Source organism: Ixodes scapularis, unplaced genomic scaffold, assembly GCF_016920785.2.
Source record: "Ixodes scapularis isolate PalLabHiFi unplaced genomic scaffold, ASM1692078v2 ptg001247l_1___fragment_1__unscaffolded, whole genome shotgun sequence".
Lineage (NCBI taxonomy): Eukaryota > Metazoa > Arthropoda > Arachnida > Ixodida > Ixodidae > Ixodes > Ixodes scapularis.
In genome coordinates this window covers 15,049-32,023 of record NW_024610124.1, presented here as the reverse complement: position 1 = coordinate 32,023, position 16,975 = coordinate 15,049, and the positions used below count along the sequence as shown (strand labels likewise).

The 16,975-nt window shown below is 46.2% G+C and overlaps 1 protein-coding gene across 1 annotated transcript; it reads left to right on the top strand.

The window, feature by feature from the left end:
• The first annotated feature begins 1,617 nt into the window (after positions 1–1,617).
• Positions 1,618–2,817, top strand: LOC120837733 (intracellular coagulation inhibitor 3-like). Its single transcript, XM_040207299.1, has one exon. It carries the CDS (start codon positions 1,618–1,620, stop codon positions 2,815–2,817), a length of 1,200 nt encoding a protein of 399 aa, XP_040063233.1.
• The last annotated feature ends 14,158 nt before the right edge of the window (positions 2,818–16,975 follow it).

Here is a 16,975-nt window from a genome sequence, read left to right as displayed (position 1 = left end):
GCGTTCTGCACTCCTTATTTGAGAAACCGAGAATAAGTAGGAAAGATATGTTCAATTGGTGTGGGGATGCATCGCAGCGTTCCAGTAAGCGTTTACTTTGCCACAGGCTACAGCCAAACATATTTGACAGCTCAAATGGGTGACTGCTAGGGTGCAGCCTTCCAGCTTCGTAAACCATCTAGCCGGAGTGCTAGGCTTTGCGAGGGGCCAAAAGTCCTGCTTATCCTAGGCTTATCCTCTCAGAAGAAGCCAATACAAAAGCGGACCTTCCCCCCCCCCCCACCATACAGTTAGACAAGAGGGAAAGGGCAAAGAAGAGGGCGCGGAGAACTTTCCACCAGGTGGCAGAATATTTCTGCAGGTCCCCCTATAAGAAAGGTTTCCTTCTAGCCCGTTTAACGACACCATAAAACAGGGGAGGCAAAGCAAGTGCAGGACCTAACAAAAGCTCCGGAAAACTAAATGAAAGCATTCGAACACGGATCAGAATAATATGAAAATGAAATGAGTATTCTTGGGGCCTGAAGGTTGCGCATTCTTATTTTCACAGATTCTGTGTACCCTTAAAGGGGTACTCCGCCGATTTTTGAGCTACCTCAACTAACTATATTTTCTGACTCCCCGGCCTTTACCCTTTCTGGTACGCTATTTGGTATCGTGAAATTCATAATAGTTATTGCAAAATCGGCAAAAGAAAATGATGCAAAAACAAACATTCAAATATACCCGCCCTTTTCAGGGCCGTGACAGCGGAAGGTAAGCTTGCCGGTCGGGCGAGCAGTCTAAAAAATAGAATATGCAAATTATTTGTTCCGTGCTGGAGCGCGGAGACTGGAGCGAGCTTACAAAGCATTCTTTTGACACCATGAAACTGCTTCGAATCAGTTGGGAACAAATTCTACAGTCCAAAGAGTGAACCCCTACATTTCCACTGACGTCACTTTTTCATTGTTGCCAGTAGAGACTTTCAGTTTGAAAAACACGGTGAGGACCAACATTGTAAATTCAATAACTTTGTGAAAAAAAATTATTTTGACCTAATATTTGGGATACTATTTTGGCGATGTTGTTTGGCGAGTTTAGCAAAATTTCAAGCAAATCGGGGACAATGAAGAAATCGGTGGAGTACCCCTTTAAATAACAAAATTAAAAAAAACAGCAATTCATTCGTTGTGGTTATTGTTCTTAAATCTCAATTTCGCATCGTGCAATTTTTCACCGATCAGCTTGTAAATGTAATAAACATCAAAGTATATCTTAAAAAAGGTTTCCTTCTAGCCCGTTTAACGACGCCATAAAACAAGTGAGGCAAACAAGTGGAGGACCTAACAAAGCTGCGGATACCTAAATGACAGCATTCAAACACGGATCACAATAATATGAATACGAAATTAGTGTTGTTGGGGCTTGAAGATTGCAGATACTTATCGTTACGGATTCCGTGTATCCTTGACTGATGAACAAGTCACGAGCAGCTATAAAACATACGTGGATATGCATTCTTTCATTAGACGAATATTCCAAAGGTTTCCACGATCGAAGAAGCCCATTGTTCATGAACGAATAAATACCCACAATAAGGAACGTGGAAAAACAGATGAAAGTTGAGTTTCAATGATGCTTGCCGAAAAAGTTTTCCTCGTCTTGTTCGTTCTGCTAGCAGGGGACAGCGAATGCTATGCTGAAGATAGTGACATGAAGCTCGCCCAAGCCCAGAACCATCTTGCCCTCAAGCTTCTCAAGGAACTGTCCAGCGGAGCACCGGAATCGAACATCTTCTTCTCGCCAACCAGCATATCCGTTGCACTCGCCATGGTCTACGCCGGCGCCAGGGGCAAGTCCGAAGCGGAACTCTCCTCTGCTCTCGGCCACAACGCGGCTGGACTGTCCAGCAGAGAATCTATACTGGCGTCTTACAAAAAGATCCTGGCACAACAACAGACTGATGACAATGTAAGTTTGATGATAGCCAATGCAGTCTTTGTGGAGAAGAACCTGAAAGTCCTCGAAAGTTACCAGAAGGAGCTCGTTGACACCTTTGCGGCAATGTTCCGGTCGGTGGACGGGGGGGCAGAAAACTCTGCCATGGAATCCGAGGTTAATGAGTGGGTGAAGAACAAGACCAGAGGCAAGATCTTGGGCTTCGAAATTCCCGCAGATGTTGTAATAGTGATTCTCAATGCCATTTACTTCAAGGGGCTCTGGAAGACTCCTTTCAAACCTAACAATACATCCCCCCTTCCTTTTTACAACAAAGGATCTCAAGAAATTAAGGTAGAAACCATGACGAGAAGCGGTAAGGTACCGTTCACCTTTGAACCCGACTTTGCAGCCCTAGAACTGTCCTACAAAGGGGACAGACACTGCATGGTAATCGTGCTTCCACATGAAAAAAAGGGACTTCCTAAACTGCGGGACGCCATAACTGTCGAGACCATTAAAAAAATCCAGGGAAGTTTGACAAACGAAACTGTCGAGATTCAACTTCCCAAGTTCAACTTGGAAACGCACTACCACCTCATCCCTGCCCTGACGAAGTTGGGTGTGCGTTCGATCTTCTCTGACGCCGATCTGTCGGGAATCACTGGCGACAGAGGGCTGAGCGTAACCGATGTCCAGCACAAGGCAGCCATCGAGGTCAACGAAGAAGGCACGGTTGCCGCCGCCGCAACAGAAGTGGCAGGTGGAAGAGGTCATCCAAGACGTTTCACAGTGAATAGACCTTTCCTCTTCTACATCCGCGAGAAAGCAACCGGCCGTGTGCTATTTCTGGGAGAAGTGCACGAACTCCCAGCCGCTAAGCCCGCCCTTGGCTAGTGCGATTCTGCACCAACAGATGGCGATGGGGTCGCCTTCCAGACCCATCCACGAATCCAATAAATCGTGTGTGGTGGCACTTTGATACAGTGTGCTATTTTTCTTTCTCCTGAACTTGACATTCTTGGCCGTTCACTTCTTTCTCGATGCACAAGCTTTCTGGGGAACGAGGCCCCGCTGCACCTGTTCTCGAACAAAGGAGCAGCTGTCTATGCTACCAGCTTGCGTCTCCAGGATATGTGGTCCGAACAAAATGCGAAAATCGTGCTGATCTAATGGCGACTCTTTTAATCCTAGTCCTCTAGTCCCTTAAAGGGATACTGAACTGAAATTTGGATTTCGCAAAGTAAGGCTGCAGAAGTGTTGAACCGGACGCCGCGAACTCCAAAACATCACTCGTACATCGATATCTGAAACGGATAGCCATACTTTTGGAAAAGAAGGGCGCGATCAAGCGAGTTCTTTGACGTAACTGTCCTTTGGAAGAATTTGAGAATGAGGAGAAGCGGCCTCGCTTCTCTCCTCCGCACTTCGGTTCTCCAGCTTGACGGGAAGTTGTGAGGAGGAGAGAGAATGGGAATCGTAACGCGCCTTGTCTCGTCGACCTCGTCGGCCGTGTTCAGTCGCGCACTTCTTTTCCAAAACAAAATACGGCAATCCGTTAGATATATCGCTGTATGAGTGATATTTTTTGGTTTTGTAGCTTCTTGCCTATCCGCCCGGCCTTGTTTAGTGAGCTCGAAATTTCGGTTCAGTATCCCTTTAAACCACAGCGCAAAGGCGGCTGTGGTCCACTTGCAGCCTCGCGCTTGTTGTCTTCACATCTCCGGCACGCTCACTGCGGGCATTCAGGCATCTGACACCCACACGTCTGGTGTCATTTCTGTTTCTCGCGTAGCGTTCCAAGCGGCACATGACAAGTGCTAATCAAGCTATTCTTGAACACGTGTCGCCATCTGTGATTGCTATGAGAAAACTGCAACCTGCCGTAACTAAATGGGAAAAGTCTGCGATTGAAACTGAAATTCACTTGCAATCTATCGATATGCAGAAACTGCATATCCACTAAAGTATGAAGCCTAAAGATGCTCCATACTTCAATGTCTCGTTAATTTCGTTAGTTGACGTGATTCCGTTTTCATTGCATGAAAAAATAATAGTATTTTAAACTTTAATTTTTATTTAGAAACTCACATTTTTTGTGCAGCTCATTGCTTACTATTTTAATTGAATATATCCAGCAGACCGCTTAAGTTAAAATTATTGTGGACATTGAGACATTATAAGTCGAGAAAACAATTGTTCAATATCAAAAACTGTGGTCCATTAAGAGTAAGTAATGAACTAACAACTATGAATAAATGCAATAGGTATCGAGACATTAGAGCATCGTTAAGAAATAGGTACTTAATTTAAAATTAACTTCATGACTGTAGAATACATAGAAAGAAAGTTATAAACCGTCAGAAATTAAGCCAAACGTTATGCATGGTAGGGCTGCACCACAAATAAAAAGCTCCCGGGTCGTGAGCGGTCTCTGTCAGTCTGTTGTTTTTGGGCTTATGAAAAGATTTGATATAACAGCATCATGTTGTTCAGCAATAGTAGAAGAAAGTACCTACGTTAAAGCGAAACTCTGCTCAAATCGGCAAATTTGAGAATACAGTCGCCGACCGTTTTTTCGGACTTTAATAATTCGGACTTGCTCGATATTTTGGACCTAATGGAGGAACCGTGACTTACCCCATAAGGAAATAGTGCATATTCACGACCAATGTTTCGGACAGCTTGAAGTCCGAAAGTTTGATTATTCGGATAAAATCGTCGCGAACGATCAGCGGGAAACACCACCGAGAAGCGGCCATTTTGAATTCTATGTTGGCTGCAAATGGATTGGCTTGGTTTGGCAGCGCTACTTGAGTACTCCTGAGTCCTACCGCTAGGTGACGCTATGCTAGCCTTTTTTTCCATTTAGCTGTACGTCATCATCATCATCATTATAATCATTTTGCTTTGCTTCCTTCCATCCCTTTGCGCCTCCGCCACCTCCGCCCCACTTTCACGTCGCCAGTCGCCATTTCGTGCTCGTAGATTTGCGCCTGTTATCTTGTTCGGACAACGCTGGCTTGGATGTCATGGCCCCATCTGTTCTTCTGCCGCCACAATGTGTCTTTAAGAAGCGCAGAAAGTACTCAACCATAACGCCAGAAAAGAAGGCAGTGATTCTCAAGCTAACAGAAAGTTGCCAATCGCAAAAGGAGGCATAACCTAAAACAAGGAACGCAGGCGTAACATGAAGAAAGGCACTATTTACGGCTTTTTCAATCCCACTTGGAAGTAATAAAGGCAAGTTTTCAATCTGCTGATTTTTCAGACTGCTCTATTATTCTGACGTTTTTTCGGTCCCTGCGAAGTCCAAGTAATCGGTCGGCGACTGTAATGACTGATTTTACATTGAAAGGCACTCACAAAAGGTGCTATCGCTTACAGAAATGTCATATATGACCCAGATATATTTGATATAGGGCCGTAAATGGGCATATAAGTAGACATATACGGTCATATATTGCCATACAAGGGCTGAAATCAGGGCAGATATGGTAAGGTGACACCATATATGACGACATATATTGCCAGATAAAGTCATATGGTGCCAGTGGCTGCCATATATAACAGTATAGGATGCCTGATACTCCTGTATATGGCACTATATGGTGTCAGTCAACATGTAGATGCAGGTAGCACTCCGCGTCGGCCGGTATCGGAACTACGCCGGCCCGCCCATTGTAACAGGATGGCAGCGGCTGGCCATGGGCACCGGGGAGCCACCGGCCCCGGCCGGCGTCAAGGTTTCGTCTTGCTCATTGGCCAGTCCAACTGTAGAAGTTAGTGACTGGCCGGCATCGGGTTTTTGCTGTCTTTGCTGGCTAGTCTTTCCTTGGAGGTTCCAGTAACTGGCCGGCATCGGTATTATGCTGTCTTTGATGGCCGGTATTTACGGAAATTCAGTAATGGCCGGCACCGGTATTTTACTGTCTTTGATGGGCAGTATTTACATGGAAGTTCAGTAACTGGCCGGCATCGGTATTTTCCTGTCTTTGATGGGAAGTATTGACATGGAAGTTCAGTGACTGGCCGGCATTGGCGCTTTGCTGTTTGCAGGCTGGCGAGCCCCGGGAACGTCCGTTTACTGACCGGCATCGTTCTATTTTTTTTTTGCCTTTTTGACTATGCAGTCACGTCATTGAGATTCCGACGAACTGCGGCGATTCATATGTAGCGAGTGGAAATGTTTGCGTTGATCAATCCTTCGTAAATGACTGCCGACGCTGGCGTATTTGATCCCACCATGGCAAGGCTGACGGGTTTTATCGCGAAAACGCGAAAAAAAAAAAAACAATGCCGTGAGGAAAATTTGTAGTCCAGGATTTGAGAATCTGACCCCCTATGCCACGAAAATGAAATTTTACAACGCCGAACGACAGTTTTTTCAGGAAGTTAGTTTAATTAGATGTACTATACTTAAGGTCTGGCGTTATACGCACGTGTTTGGCTCTGATAAAAAATAAAAACGGTATAGCGGAGCCTCAAATGAAAAAAGAAAAAAAGACGTGGCATGATTGAGCACGCGCTTTGAGCTACAAAACAATAATAAACATTACTTTCCAGGAACTAGAAAAGTAAGAGATGTGTTTATTGCTTATGACGCTACGAGGGGTACATAAATCTCCTGAGAGATCATTTTAATGGTGATTTTAATCTAGTGTGAAAATATGCTATTTCAGGCATCATCATCATCATAAACTTTATTAATTGATAAAGTGAAAGGACCTTGCGGTCTCTGGTCGGTGCCCTTAGTCCAGGGCTCCGTTGGCCGCCCAGATTCGGCGGGCTCGCTCAACCAGTCGCTGCTGGTCATCGAGCTCTGTGCCGGAAAGGGCCGCCTCCCAGGAGGAAAGGAATTGACTGTTTTATGTGGTAGTTACCATATAAAACGATCATCTAAGAGAAATCTTTTAAATGTTCACATAGGCCAAACGGTATCTGTCTCTTTAATAGCTTATGTTATACGACATACCGTACCAAAGGAACGCGAATATAAAAACTTTTTTCTTTACTCAAAAAAGCGAGAAACACCAATGCGTTCTGGATGTACACACTGCTGGGTTTGTGAATGTGACCCCTTGACACAACGAAAAATGAATGTCACAATGCCGAACGATAGCATTTCTGAAAGCTAGTTTGATTATCCGCGCTGTACTTGAATCTCAGGAATAAAAAAGTGTTTAGGCCTAACAATAAGTAAAACTGCGGAGCGCAACCTGTATAGGTAAGACCTGGCGGCACGCGGGGAATAGCGCTGATCTACCAGAACAAAAGTAAATACTACTTTCCGGAAGTCAGAAAATTAAGAGACGTGCTTATGAGCTATGAGCTCAACTAAATTACTGCCTTAAAATGGCGGTATTTTTGTTTCAATAGTGGGTGAATATGGACCGCTTTCATGACTAACTTTGGCCTCATCACTGTGGCAGTTTTATCACTTACATTTTCCCATTTTTCTCTAAATTTACCCATTATTACTAATTGTATTTCTTCGTTGAAAGAACTTGCGCTGTTTGCCTACTACACTGACCCACCTATTAGCACGGAGGGAGGGAATCATCCCGGCAAAACAAGAGGGACAGGGTTTCTGAATTGCATCAATTCAAATGTGGGCTCGCACTTTTTATTTTCACCTTCTGCGTGATTGTTACCCCGAAGAACGTTGCCGACGGCAGCATACACATAGAAAATATATAAAATATAAAAACTAATACACAAAGGTGAGAAAAAATTTTAAATAATCAAAAGAAATTTAAAATGGTGAGAGAAAAATATTTAAGATAATAAAAAGTAATACAAAAAGATGAGAAAAAATATTTAAAATAAAGACTAATACAAAGAGGTGAGAAAAAACTATTTAAAATAATACAAAACAGTATAAAATAATACGAAATAAAACAAAACAAAATACAAAAAGGCGAGAAAAAATTTTAAAAATAATAAGAACGAATACGAAAAGCTGAGAAAAAACATTTAAAATTAAAAAACAGTGCAAGAAAGCAAATAGCGCTCACCGCGATACGAAACAACGACCACAAGCTCAGAAAACCAGAGCGTCAACACACTACGCTACCTCCGCCCGGATGACCTTCGCTCCCTTTCTAGAAGGTTGCATGTCTGCTGAATTTGCTTTTCATCATTGCAGGCTTAGTTTCGTATTTAATATTTTGCACCATGTTCAGGACTTATTCATAATATTGTCGCGAAATTGACATGCGAAATAATTTATTATTGCTGTATCTTTCATGAGTTTTATAATGCAGTTTGCTGATCGTTTTATTTCAAACGTGTTGAAGATACGAATACAACGTCATCGAAGCAACGGCCTCTCTTTCCCACGTTTTGCCGGCCGCGTGCGTTTGAGTGCCTGTGATCACGGCCGGCTAACGGTCCAATTACCCGATGAGTGGTGATGCGTGGAATTTGCCTTAGTTTCAAATGTGTCCGACAAAGACGGAAGCTACTGTGGGACGTGGAACTACGTCAAATCTGCTCAACAGCCAAGATCATGGCACGGGATCGAAGTAAGTTTGTGCTTTGTTCGTTTGGGCTAGATTATTTCCTGCGTTCAAAAGGCTTGTTATTGTCTGTAGATCGCTCGCTTTTACCAGTATTACTAATTGTGCGCGAATGGTGTTATGCGAGGCTGTTTTTCTTTTTTCTCCGATGCAGAGGCTGTCTACTCGCTTAAGGTCGATCAGTTGCGGCGGAACTCTTTGGGAGACGGATTGGGGGTGGGGGGGGGGGAACTCTTTGGGAGACGGATTGGGGGTGGGCGGGGTTGATTTCCTCCCTCCGCCGTATTGTTCACTGGTAAGCTAGAATGTCTGGAAGAGCGCGGTGCCCCTCCATCGCCGATGCCACTCTCCGTACTTGCGTGCCGAGAGCTGGACCCGACAAAAACAGCGATTGATTGATCGAGCAAGTCCGTAGCTTTCGCCGCCCCAGTCGTCTGCAGACGCCTTCATTTTCGCAGTTCGTACCCAGAAAAAAATTGCCAAAAATTGGTGCCGCGATGAACTCACCCCGTGGTGATTAATGCATAGCATACCACTTCCGATCGCAAGAACGTGTGCCCGCGAAATAATTTTTGACGCTGGCATTTATTCCTCGCGAAATGTCGAGCTCTAAAGATCATTTGCTGTACACGTGTTTCATATGATCCAATGTACGTGTAACGAATTTGACACCTCCAGAAACACTCAGGCTGATTTATATGGTGAAGCATCTATTCTCTTCCTACTGTTTTTTTTTTTTTTTTTTTGAGGCTTTGAAGTATTAATTACAAGCGTCTAGGGAAATGTACATGCATGTCCTCAATTAAGGTTGTGTCTCACCAGTTTTTCGTATCTATATTAGTCGAATACACAAAAGTTATACGTTCAGCGCGTGTGCTTGTCTTTCTGAGTATCTGGTGTGTGATTGTTTCCCTGCACTGTCACCGTAGAATATGCAAAAATGAATAATGACATTGGCATATTTGTCGTGCCAAAGCCTGTCACAATTTTTTCGAACTCTGATCTCCACGAGATCACAATACCATTGTTTCTGTTGTAGTGGCACGGCAGAGTCTATACTTGTTTTGCTCCAGTCTTTGTAAGGGGGACGCTGTAATTCGATTCTACTCAATTATGGTGTACTAGATAGCACTATACTTGCAGAGTTAGTCTTCGGTTTTTGTAGTTCCATCGAAATATATTTCAGCTTTTAAGTTACTTGTTATTTAGCATGTAAATTTCCAAGCTTATCTAGATTGAAGGCAGCAAATATCTTGCCAGCACTCATGCAACGTGCTTGAAGTATTTGATTTTTATTTGTCAGTGCCTCAAGGGAAGCAAAAACAAGGAGTGGATCCCCGCCCCTGCCCCTTTCGATCTGGATGAGCATCGTACCGGCGTGCGGTTGTGTGTCACTACTGCGTGGTGCGCGTTAAAGACCCCAGGCCAGCGGTTGTACCGCGCTGGCTAAATTACTCTACAGCTGAGACAGCAGACGCCCACTGAGGCAAGCTAACTTCCGACAGTATAAACATACCGCAATTATTTCTTTCTTTTTCTTTTTTTGAGGAGTGGGATTATGTAGAGAAGCTAGTGGGTTTTTCTATGGGTACGAAGGTGTCCGAAGGTCAGAGTGGAAAAAGCACCAAGTTCCGCCTGGTCCCAAACAGCCACAATAATGAACACGGAATTCAGAATAATAGTAATACGAAGGACTTACGCAGCCAGCCACACTTTTTGAGTTCGCAATGACATTTGATTGTGATCACAAATATACCTGCTTTGCTCAAGGTCGCCTAGTTTACACACCACATTGGTGATCTTTAGCGCAGCAGGAATATTTTTATCAGAATTAAACGTCATTGTTAACTAAACAAATGTGGCTGTCTGTGTAAGTCCTTCGTGTTTCTATTCTCTTTACTTCTGTGTTCATTATTTCATTTTTTCTCATGATTTAGTCCTTTGTGTTCTCGTTTCTTATGTGTTCATTATTTTGTTTATGAGGTTTTAGTTAAAGATATGATGCCCTCGTCATTTCCTAGTCCGGGTAGCAGTGCTGACCTCGTCGTGTTGAAGGAGCAGTAAGGACCGTTTCATCTTGTATTGCTTTCGGTGAACAACGGTGTCTGTGTACGTGTGTGACGTGTTAATCACAAGGGATGATTTGGCGATTGAACGGAAAAACAAGGCCAGCGAGGAGCGACTTTGGGATTTGAACATATTACACGGTGCAAGGAAGGACTTCAACGACGAGGCTAGCAAGGAAGCCCTTGTCAAAACTGCTGTGCTCGACCGGAGAGTTGAATCAGGACTGTGACTCTGTGAGTAGGAATCAACGACTTTGAAACTTTCGTATAGTTTACAACTTAATTGTTGCCTTCCGTTTGTTTTATTTTTAATAGGTGTCTTTGTACTATTACATTTTTAGTCTATTTTAATATTTGTCCGTGCTATATTGCAGTTTTGTTTCTTATCATTTTTTCTTGAATGGGGGAAGTACTTGTTTAGAGTTTTGGTGCTTTTATAAATAAAACTTCTTTTGCAAACCATATTCTCGGTCTGCTCCCTCGACAACCAATCCCGCCAAAGGGCTGTTTACTTTCCGACGTCGAATGATATGTTACAATGTTTCCGAGCTAGCGATCGCCTGCATTCTATATTTGTAGCATATATATTTGTCAGAATGACAGATTCCGAGCCAGAGCAATAAGGATTGGTCAGTGGCCTATTCTGTAGATATATCTACGTAAGCACACGTTTGGCAGTGTGGGATAGCAGCAAAATTTATATTATGTGGATATTCACAGAAATGCATTATATGATCAAATGTCTCGACCTGGAAAGTATGGTACCTGCCCCATGGCAATAATTTTCATGTGATGCTAGAAGGAGCATTACGTGAAAATTTCTTTATATGGGGTGGGTACCCTATCTGCCAGACCCAAACACGGGATCATATAAAGCAGTCTATATATGGTATATAAGGAATTGGGCAGATATGGGTATATAAGGAATTGGGCAGATATGGGTATATAAGGAATTGGGCAGATATGGCTATATCCATCCAGATATGGCCTGATTGTGCATATCTGGCCATATCTGCCCAATTCCTTATATATCCATATCTGTATTTTTTAATATAAGTCCAGATATGACATTTCTGTAAGGGATGTCATTTGCTTCGCAGAAATGGGATATATAGTTAAATTGTACATTAAAGTTGAGCCGAAATCTAAAATGAAACTTCGGCTCCGTGCAGCAACATTGGCCTCAGGCCGCCAAAAACATGGCTATCACGTGGAACGAGATGTCACGTGATCGTTTATGCAACGATGGGTGGGATTGGGGCCAGGCACAAGCGTTGTCTGCACTGCACTCGTCACCATGTTATGGTGTCTACGAGATTCAGCGACGTCTGCACAACGGCCCCATCAGTCTGCGCACGTAATGTGAACGAAACTCCGAGAGACAATAATCCCAAACGGTGACACGACAACAATGGTTGTGATGCGGGAGTAGGCAGTACGGCCGAACGGCTCCCAAGAAACGCGCTGCACAGGCGCGTTTCGTCAATCACGTGGACACTGCTGAGCGCTCAGAGGAAACGCTGCTGATGTCACTCATTACGCTCGCCCAGAGAAGGTCATCACCACTGCCACAAAGAGGCAATGGTGACGACGTTTAGCTCAATGTTGGCTACACCCTTGACTGCGCTATTGGTTGCACCTCAATTCGGCCACTAGAGTAAGCCGATTTCGGCAACTCCTTGCCAAGGAAACAAATTCAGCGCCACAAAGTAATCCTGGTGACAATCCCTTGGCCGCCATAGCTGGTACTGGTACCGAGCCAGCCGATATTCACCCGGATCTCCCACCAGCCCTGCTTGGAGACCAGTTGACTACCAGCCAGCGGTCTGCGATAAGGGAAATCCTAGCCCAGCACCACATGGTTTTTGGACACCACGAAGACGACGTGCGGCATTTCACGGGCACGCAACATCACAAAGACCTGCTGCCAAATGCCTTGTCTTACAGCTACAGCCCATACAGGTATGCTCCTGAGGACGGACAGTTCCTTGAAAAGCAAGTGCAGAAGCTCATGGCCCAAGGAATTATTCTTCCAGCATCAGGCCCGTGGGCTTTTCCTGTTGTCGTAGTAATCTCGTGGAGATAAGAAACGTCTTTGCATCAACTATGCGCCTCTGAATGACCGCACAATCACAGTTGTGTACCCCTTGTCTCTTGTGGATGACATCATCCAAGCCATTGCCAGATGCGCATACTAAGCGACCATGAACTTGAAGTGCGCAGACTGGCAAGTCAGCCTCTGCCCCCAAGACTATGAGAACACTGCCTTCAGCACCCACAACGGCACCTACAAGTGGACTCAAATGCCGTTTGGCCTCAAAAATATGTCGTCTACGTTCCAAAAAAAAAATTGGGTTGTGTGTATATTTATACAGCCTAGAGCTTGGTGCCTTAACTGGCGACGAGTCTCCCAGCTGTAGATGACAAGTTTAGTCAGTGCAGTACAACCGCTAGGCTGGGGTCATTATTGTGCACCACGCAGTAGTGATACACGACCCCACGCCGGTACGATGCTCATCCAGATCGAAACGGGCTGGAGTGGGGATTGAACACAGGATTCCTGGGTTCTGCAGCATGAGCTTTCGCTCCACGCGCTCCGAGCTGGTGTGCGCTAGCCCACTCGGCCACCGATCCCCCCGTCTACGTTCCAACGCATCACGCAGTCAGTCTTCCAAGACCTACAGCCTTGCCCCGGCAAGTCAGGTATCAGAGTGCACCTTGACAATGTCCTTGTCTATGCCCAGTCCTTCGACACGTTTGCCTTTCTTTTCCAAGAAGCCCTCCAGCTGCTCCAAAATAGTGGCCTCAAAGTGTCTATGGACAAGTGTCGTTTTGGCTTCTCGGCAATCAAGTTCCTAGGCTTTGTTATCTCAAGCAAAGGTCAGAAGCCCGACCCACACAAAGCCACTTCCATGCGTCGCATTCCACGTCCTCAGGATCAAAACAAGTCCTCTCATGGGTTCAGACAACCAGCTACTGCTGCTGCTTTATCAAGGACTTTTCCAGGGTTGTAGCCCCACTACAAACCCTCGTTAAATCCCCAGTCTTTGCGTGGACCTTAAAGTGCGAACAGGTGTGCCAGGCCATCCGCACGGCACTCACACAGCACCCTCTTCTCGCCCACTTTGACCCGGATGCCCCCACAACAGTAACCACTGATGCTTCAGGATCAGCAATTGGAGCTGTGCTGTCGCAAACCCCAGGCAACAGGGAAGCTGTCATTGTCTACGCAAGCCGTGCCCTCACGCCAGACGAGCGCAAACTCCACAGCAATGTGTGGGAATGCATTGCCGTGCATTGGGAAATCACAGTCAAGTTTCGCCAGTACCTGCTTGGCAAGAAATTCACCCTGACCACAGACAATTGGACGGTGGCATGCTTGACTAAAAGTGTAAAGCCCTCTCGCTTTGTAACTTCTATGCTGATGGACTTGGTAGAGTCCATCAGCAACAGTCCATCAGCCTACATCTTGAATGTCATAGACTTTGCAACTCGCTTTATTGCACCTGGTGCAGTGTCATCTACATCCTGAAGGAATGTTATACAGCATTTGCATCGAACATTCTACAGTTATGGCACCCGGGAGCATTGCCTCTCTGATCACGAATCAGCCTTCGAATCAGCAGAGTTCAAGCGTTTCATGCGTTTGCACAATGTCGAGCTCCACTACTACACTGCTTACCGGCCCGAAGGCAGTGGCATCATCGTAAGAAGCAACGGGACACTGCTGACAGTCTTACGTGTCATCTGCGCCTTGGAACCGTTGTCCTGGCCTCCCATGCTTCCGGATGTTGCCTTCGCCATCAACACGTCAGTGAACGCCAGCACAAGCCTTTCAACTGCTGTTCAGCAATGTGTCAAAGGTCCCACTCCAGCATCATCGCCAGCACCAGCAGTATAGTCTAATGGAACGAATCATCGACAAAACAACCCAACGACAGGAGGCAGCAGCCAATTCAGAAACTGTGCATGTGTTGCGGAAAGGGCGTTACGACGGCACCCACCGCCCCCATGGCTTCACAGTGCGTGACCTCGTCTGGGAAAAGCGACAAACACCGCTGCCTCAAGGCAAAATGGCCCCGCGCTTTAATGGAGTGTACATGACTTGTTGAACAGTCCACACACACCATATTTAGGGCCTTTCGTGTGTCCGGCACGGGGCCACACCTACTCAATCAACCTCGAACTGTGCACGTATCACAGATAAAGAGGTATGTCCCCCCTGTCTCTCCATTGGTTATCCATACACCGAGCCACACAGCAGAGCCGTTCACCCAAGCTGCAGAGTTCCCCAGCCAAAGTGCAGAGCAGCCTCTCCTGTCAGCACCTTAACTGCCGGAGAGCCAGCGCTCGCGACGAGAGCCATGCCACCCTCTCCATTTATAAGATTACATCTTGGATTGAACTCTCGGACATAGTGTTTTCCGATGTGCCAGTGTCATCAGAATTTCATAGTGCAAACAAAGAGGCTTGGTCCTCTCAAGCAGGGGTGGGATGTGAGAGCGCTCCCTTCTCAAACCCATCGAGTAAGTCACGTTGTGCACCGAGAGAGGGCGCCACTCGTTCAGGAGCCACCTCGCTGCCTGAAACTACCTCGGAGCACGCGGAACCAGTTTCTCTCACCACCGGCGCGCCAAGTCGTGTGCGCAGACGAACACGCTCCATCTATGTGTATTCCTTTCGTCTTTTATTAAAGTTATTTTCCTAAAGTGCAAGCCTCCCTGCCAAGCCTCATACCTGTCACACTTCTCCATCCTAGTCGACATGGCTCGAAAGAAAATTAATGACTCCACCACAGGCCTTTTCGTCATCGGCCAAACCTCCACACACATCTGTTTGCTTTCACACTTCGCCAACCGATACAGTCCCCTTACGGGCACTTGGTGAGCGAATTCCCATTGCTAACGGTAGCTCCAGATTGGAAGAAACCGGTCAGGCATCATGTCATCCACCGCACCATCACCAGCGGTCAACCTACACACGCGAGGTCTCGTCGGCTAGCTCCCGAAAAGCTTTGCGTTGCTCAGCAAGAGGTTCAACACATGGCTAAGATCGGCATTGCTCACCCATCCTCGAGTAGTCCCTCCACCTAGTCCCGAAGAAAACAGGTGACTGGCGACCCTGCGGCGACTATCGCAGCTTGAACGTGGCTCCAGTCTCCGACCCCTACCCTATTCCCACCTTCAGGACTTCACTATGAATCTGAACGAAAATACCATATTTTCCAAACTCGACCTACAGAAAGCGTACCATCAGATCCCCGTCGCTCCCGAAGTAACACTGTTTGGACTTTTCGAGTTGGGCTTTCCGAGTTTTTGCTTGCGAAATGCCGCGTAAAGCTTCCAACGCTTCATCGACGTCATTCTCCGCGGACTACCCTTCGTATTTCCCGGCGTTGATGACATTCTTGTCGCCAGCTCACCGTCGGAGGAACATCTACGCCACCTGCACCTGGTTTTCGAGCGTTTCACCCAACATGGCCTGATCATCAACGCAGAGAAATGTGCATTCGGCGTCCCGTCCTTGGAATTTCTGGGCTACATGGTCGACTTCAGTGGCACCGGACCTTTTCCCGACAAAGTGAAAGCAATCGCCGCCTTCCCACGTCCACAATCCCTCCGCCAGCTCCGTCGTTTTCTAGGCCTGGCGAATTACTACAGGCGGTTCATTCCAGGCGGCGTGGCAATCCTACTCCCCCTGGAAGCTCTCCTTCAAACTACCAATGCCACAACTGCCACTCTTGGCTGGTCCAACGCTGCAGGCAACGCTTTTACTACCATCAGGGAGCGTCCCGTTTCTGCCACCCTCTTAGTTCATCCAGAGCTCGATGCCCCCCCCCCCCCCCCCCCCCCCGAGCGTGATGGTTGCTGCTTCTGGATACACCGTAGGAGATGTGCTGCAACAACGCATCAACAATGAGTGGTTCTCGCTCGGTTTCTTCTCCAAAAAAACTTAAAAACAACCGAGAAACGGTATGGTGCGTTCGGCCGTGAACTCCTCGCAGCTTACCTTACCGTCAAGCACTTAAGATTCTTCCTGGAAGAATGATCGTTTGGTGATCTTTTCAGAACACAAGCCCCTGACCAATGCCCTCAAATTGTCTAACGCCACATACTTTCCCAGAGAGACGAGACACTTGGCATTCCTAGCTGAATTTCCTAACGTTATTCAGCATATCAAGGGTGCCCACAATACCCCCGCCAACACCCTCAGCCGCATCTCTACAGCTTAGTATCGCAGTTCTGACCTTACACGACTCCCTTCCTTAAGCTACCGAAGAGCGACAAAGAGCTCCGTAACCTTTGCTCTTCCCCAACCTTTTCTCTCCATCTCGAGGATGTTTACTTCTTCGACTAGGGCACAAACATTGTTTGCGACGTCGACCCGGCGTCCGGACGCAAATGGCCTTATCTGCCCTTACCACTTCGGCGTGAAATCTTATACAATCGTCATGCTCTCTCACACCCA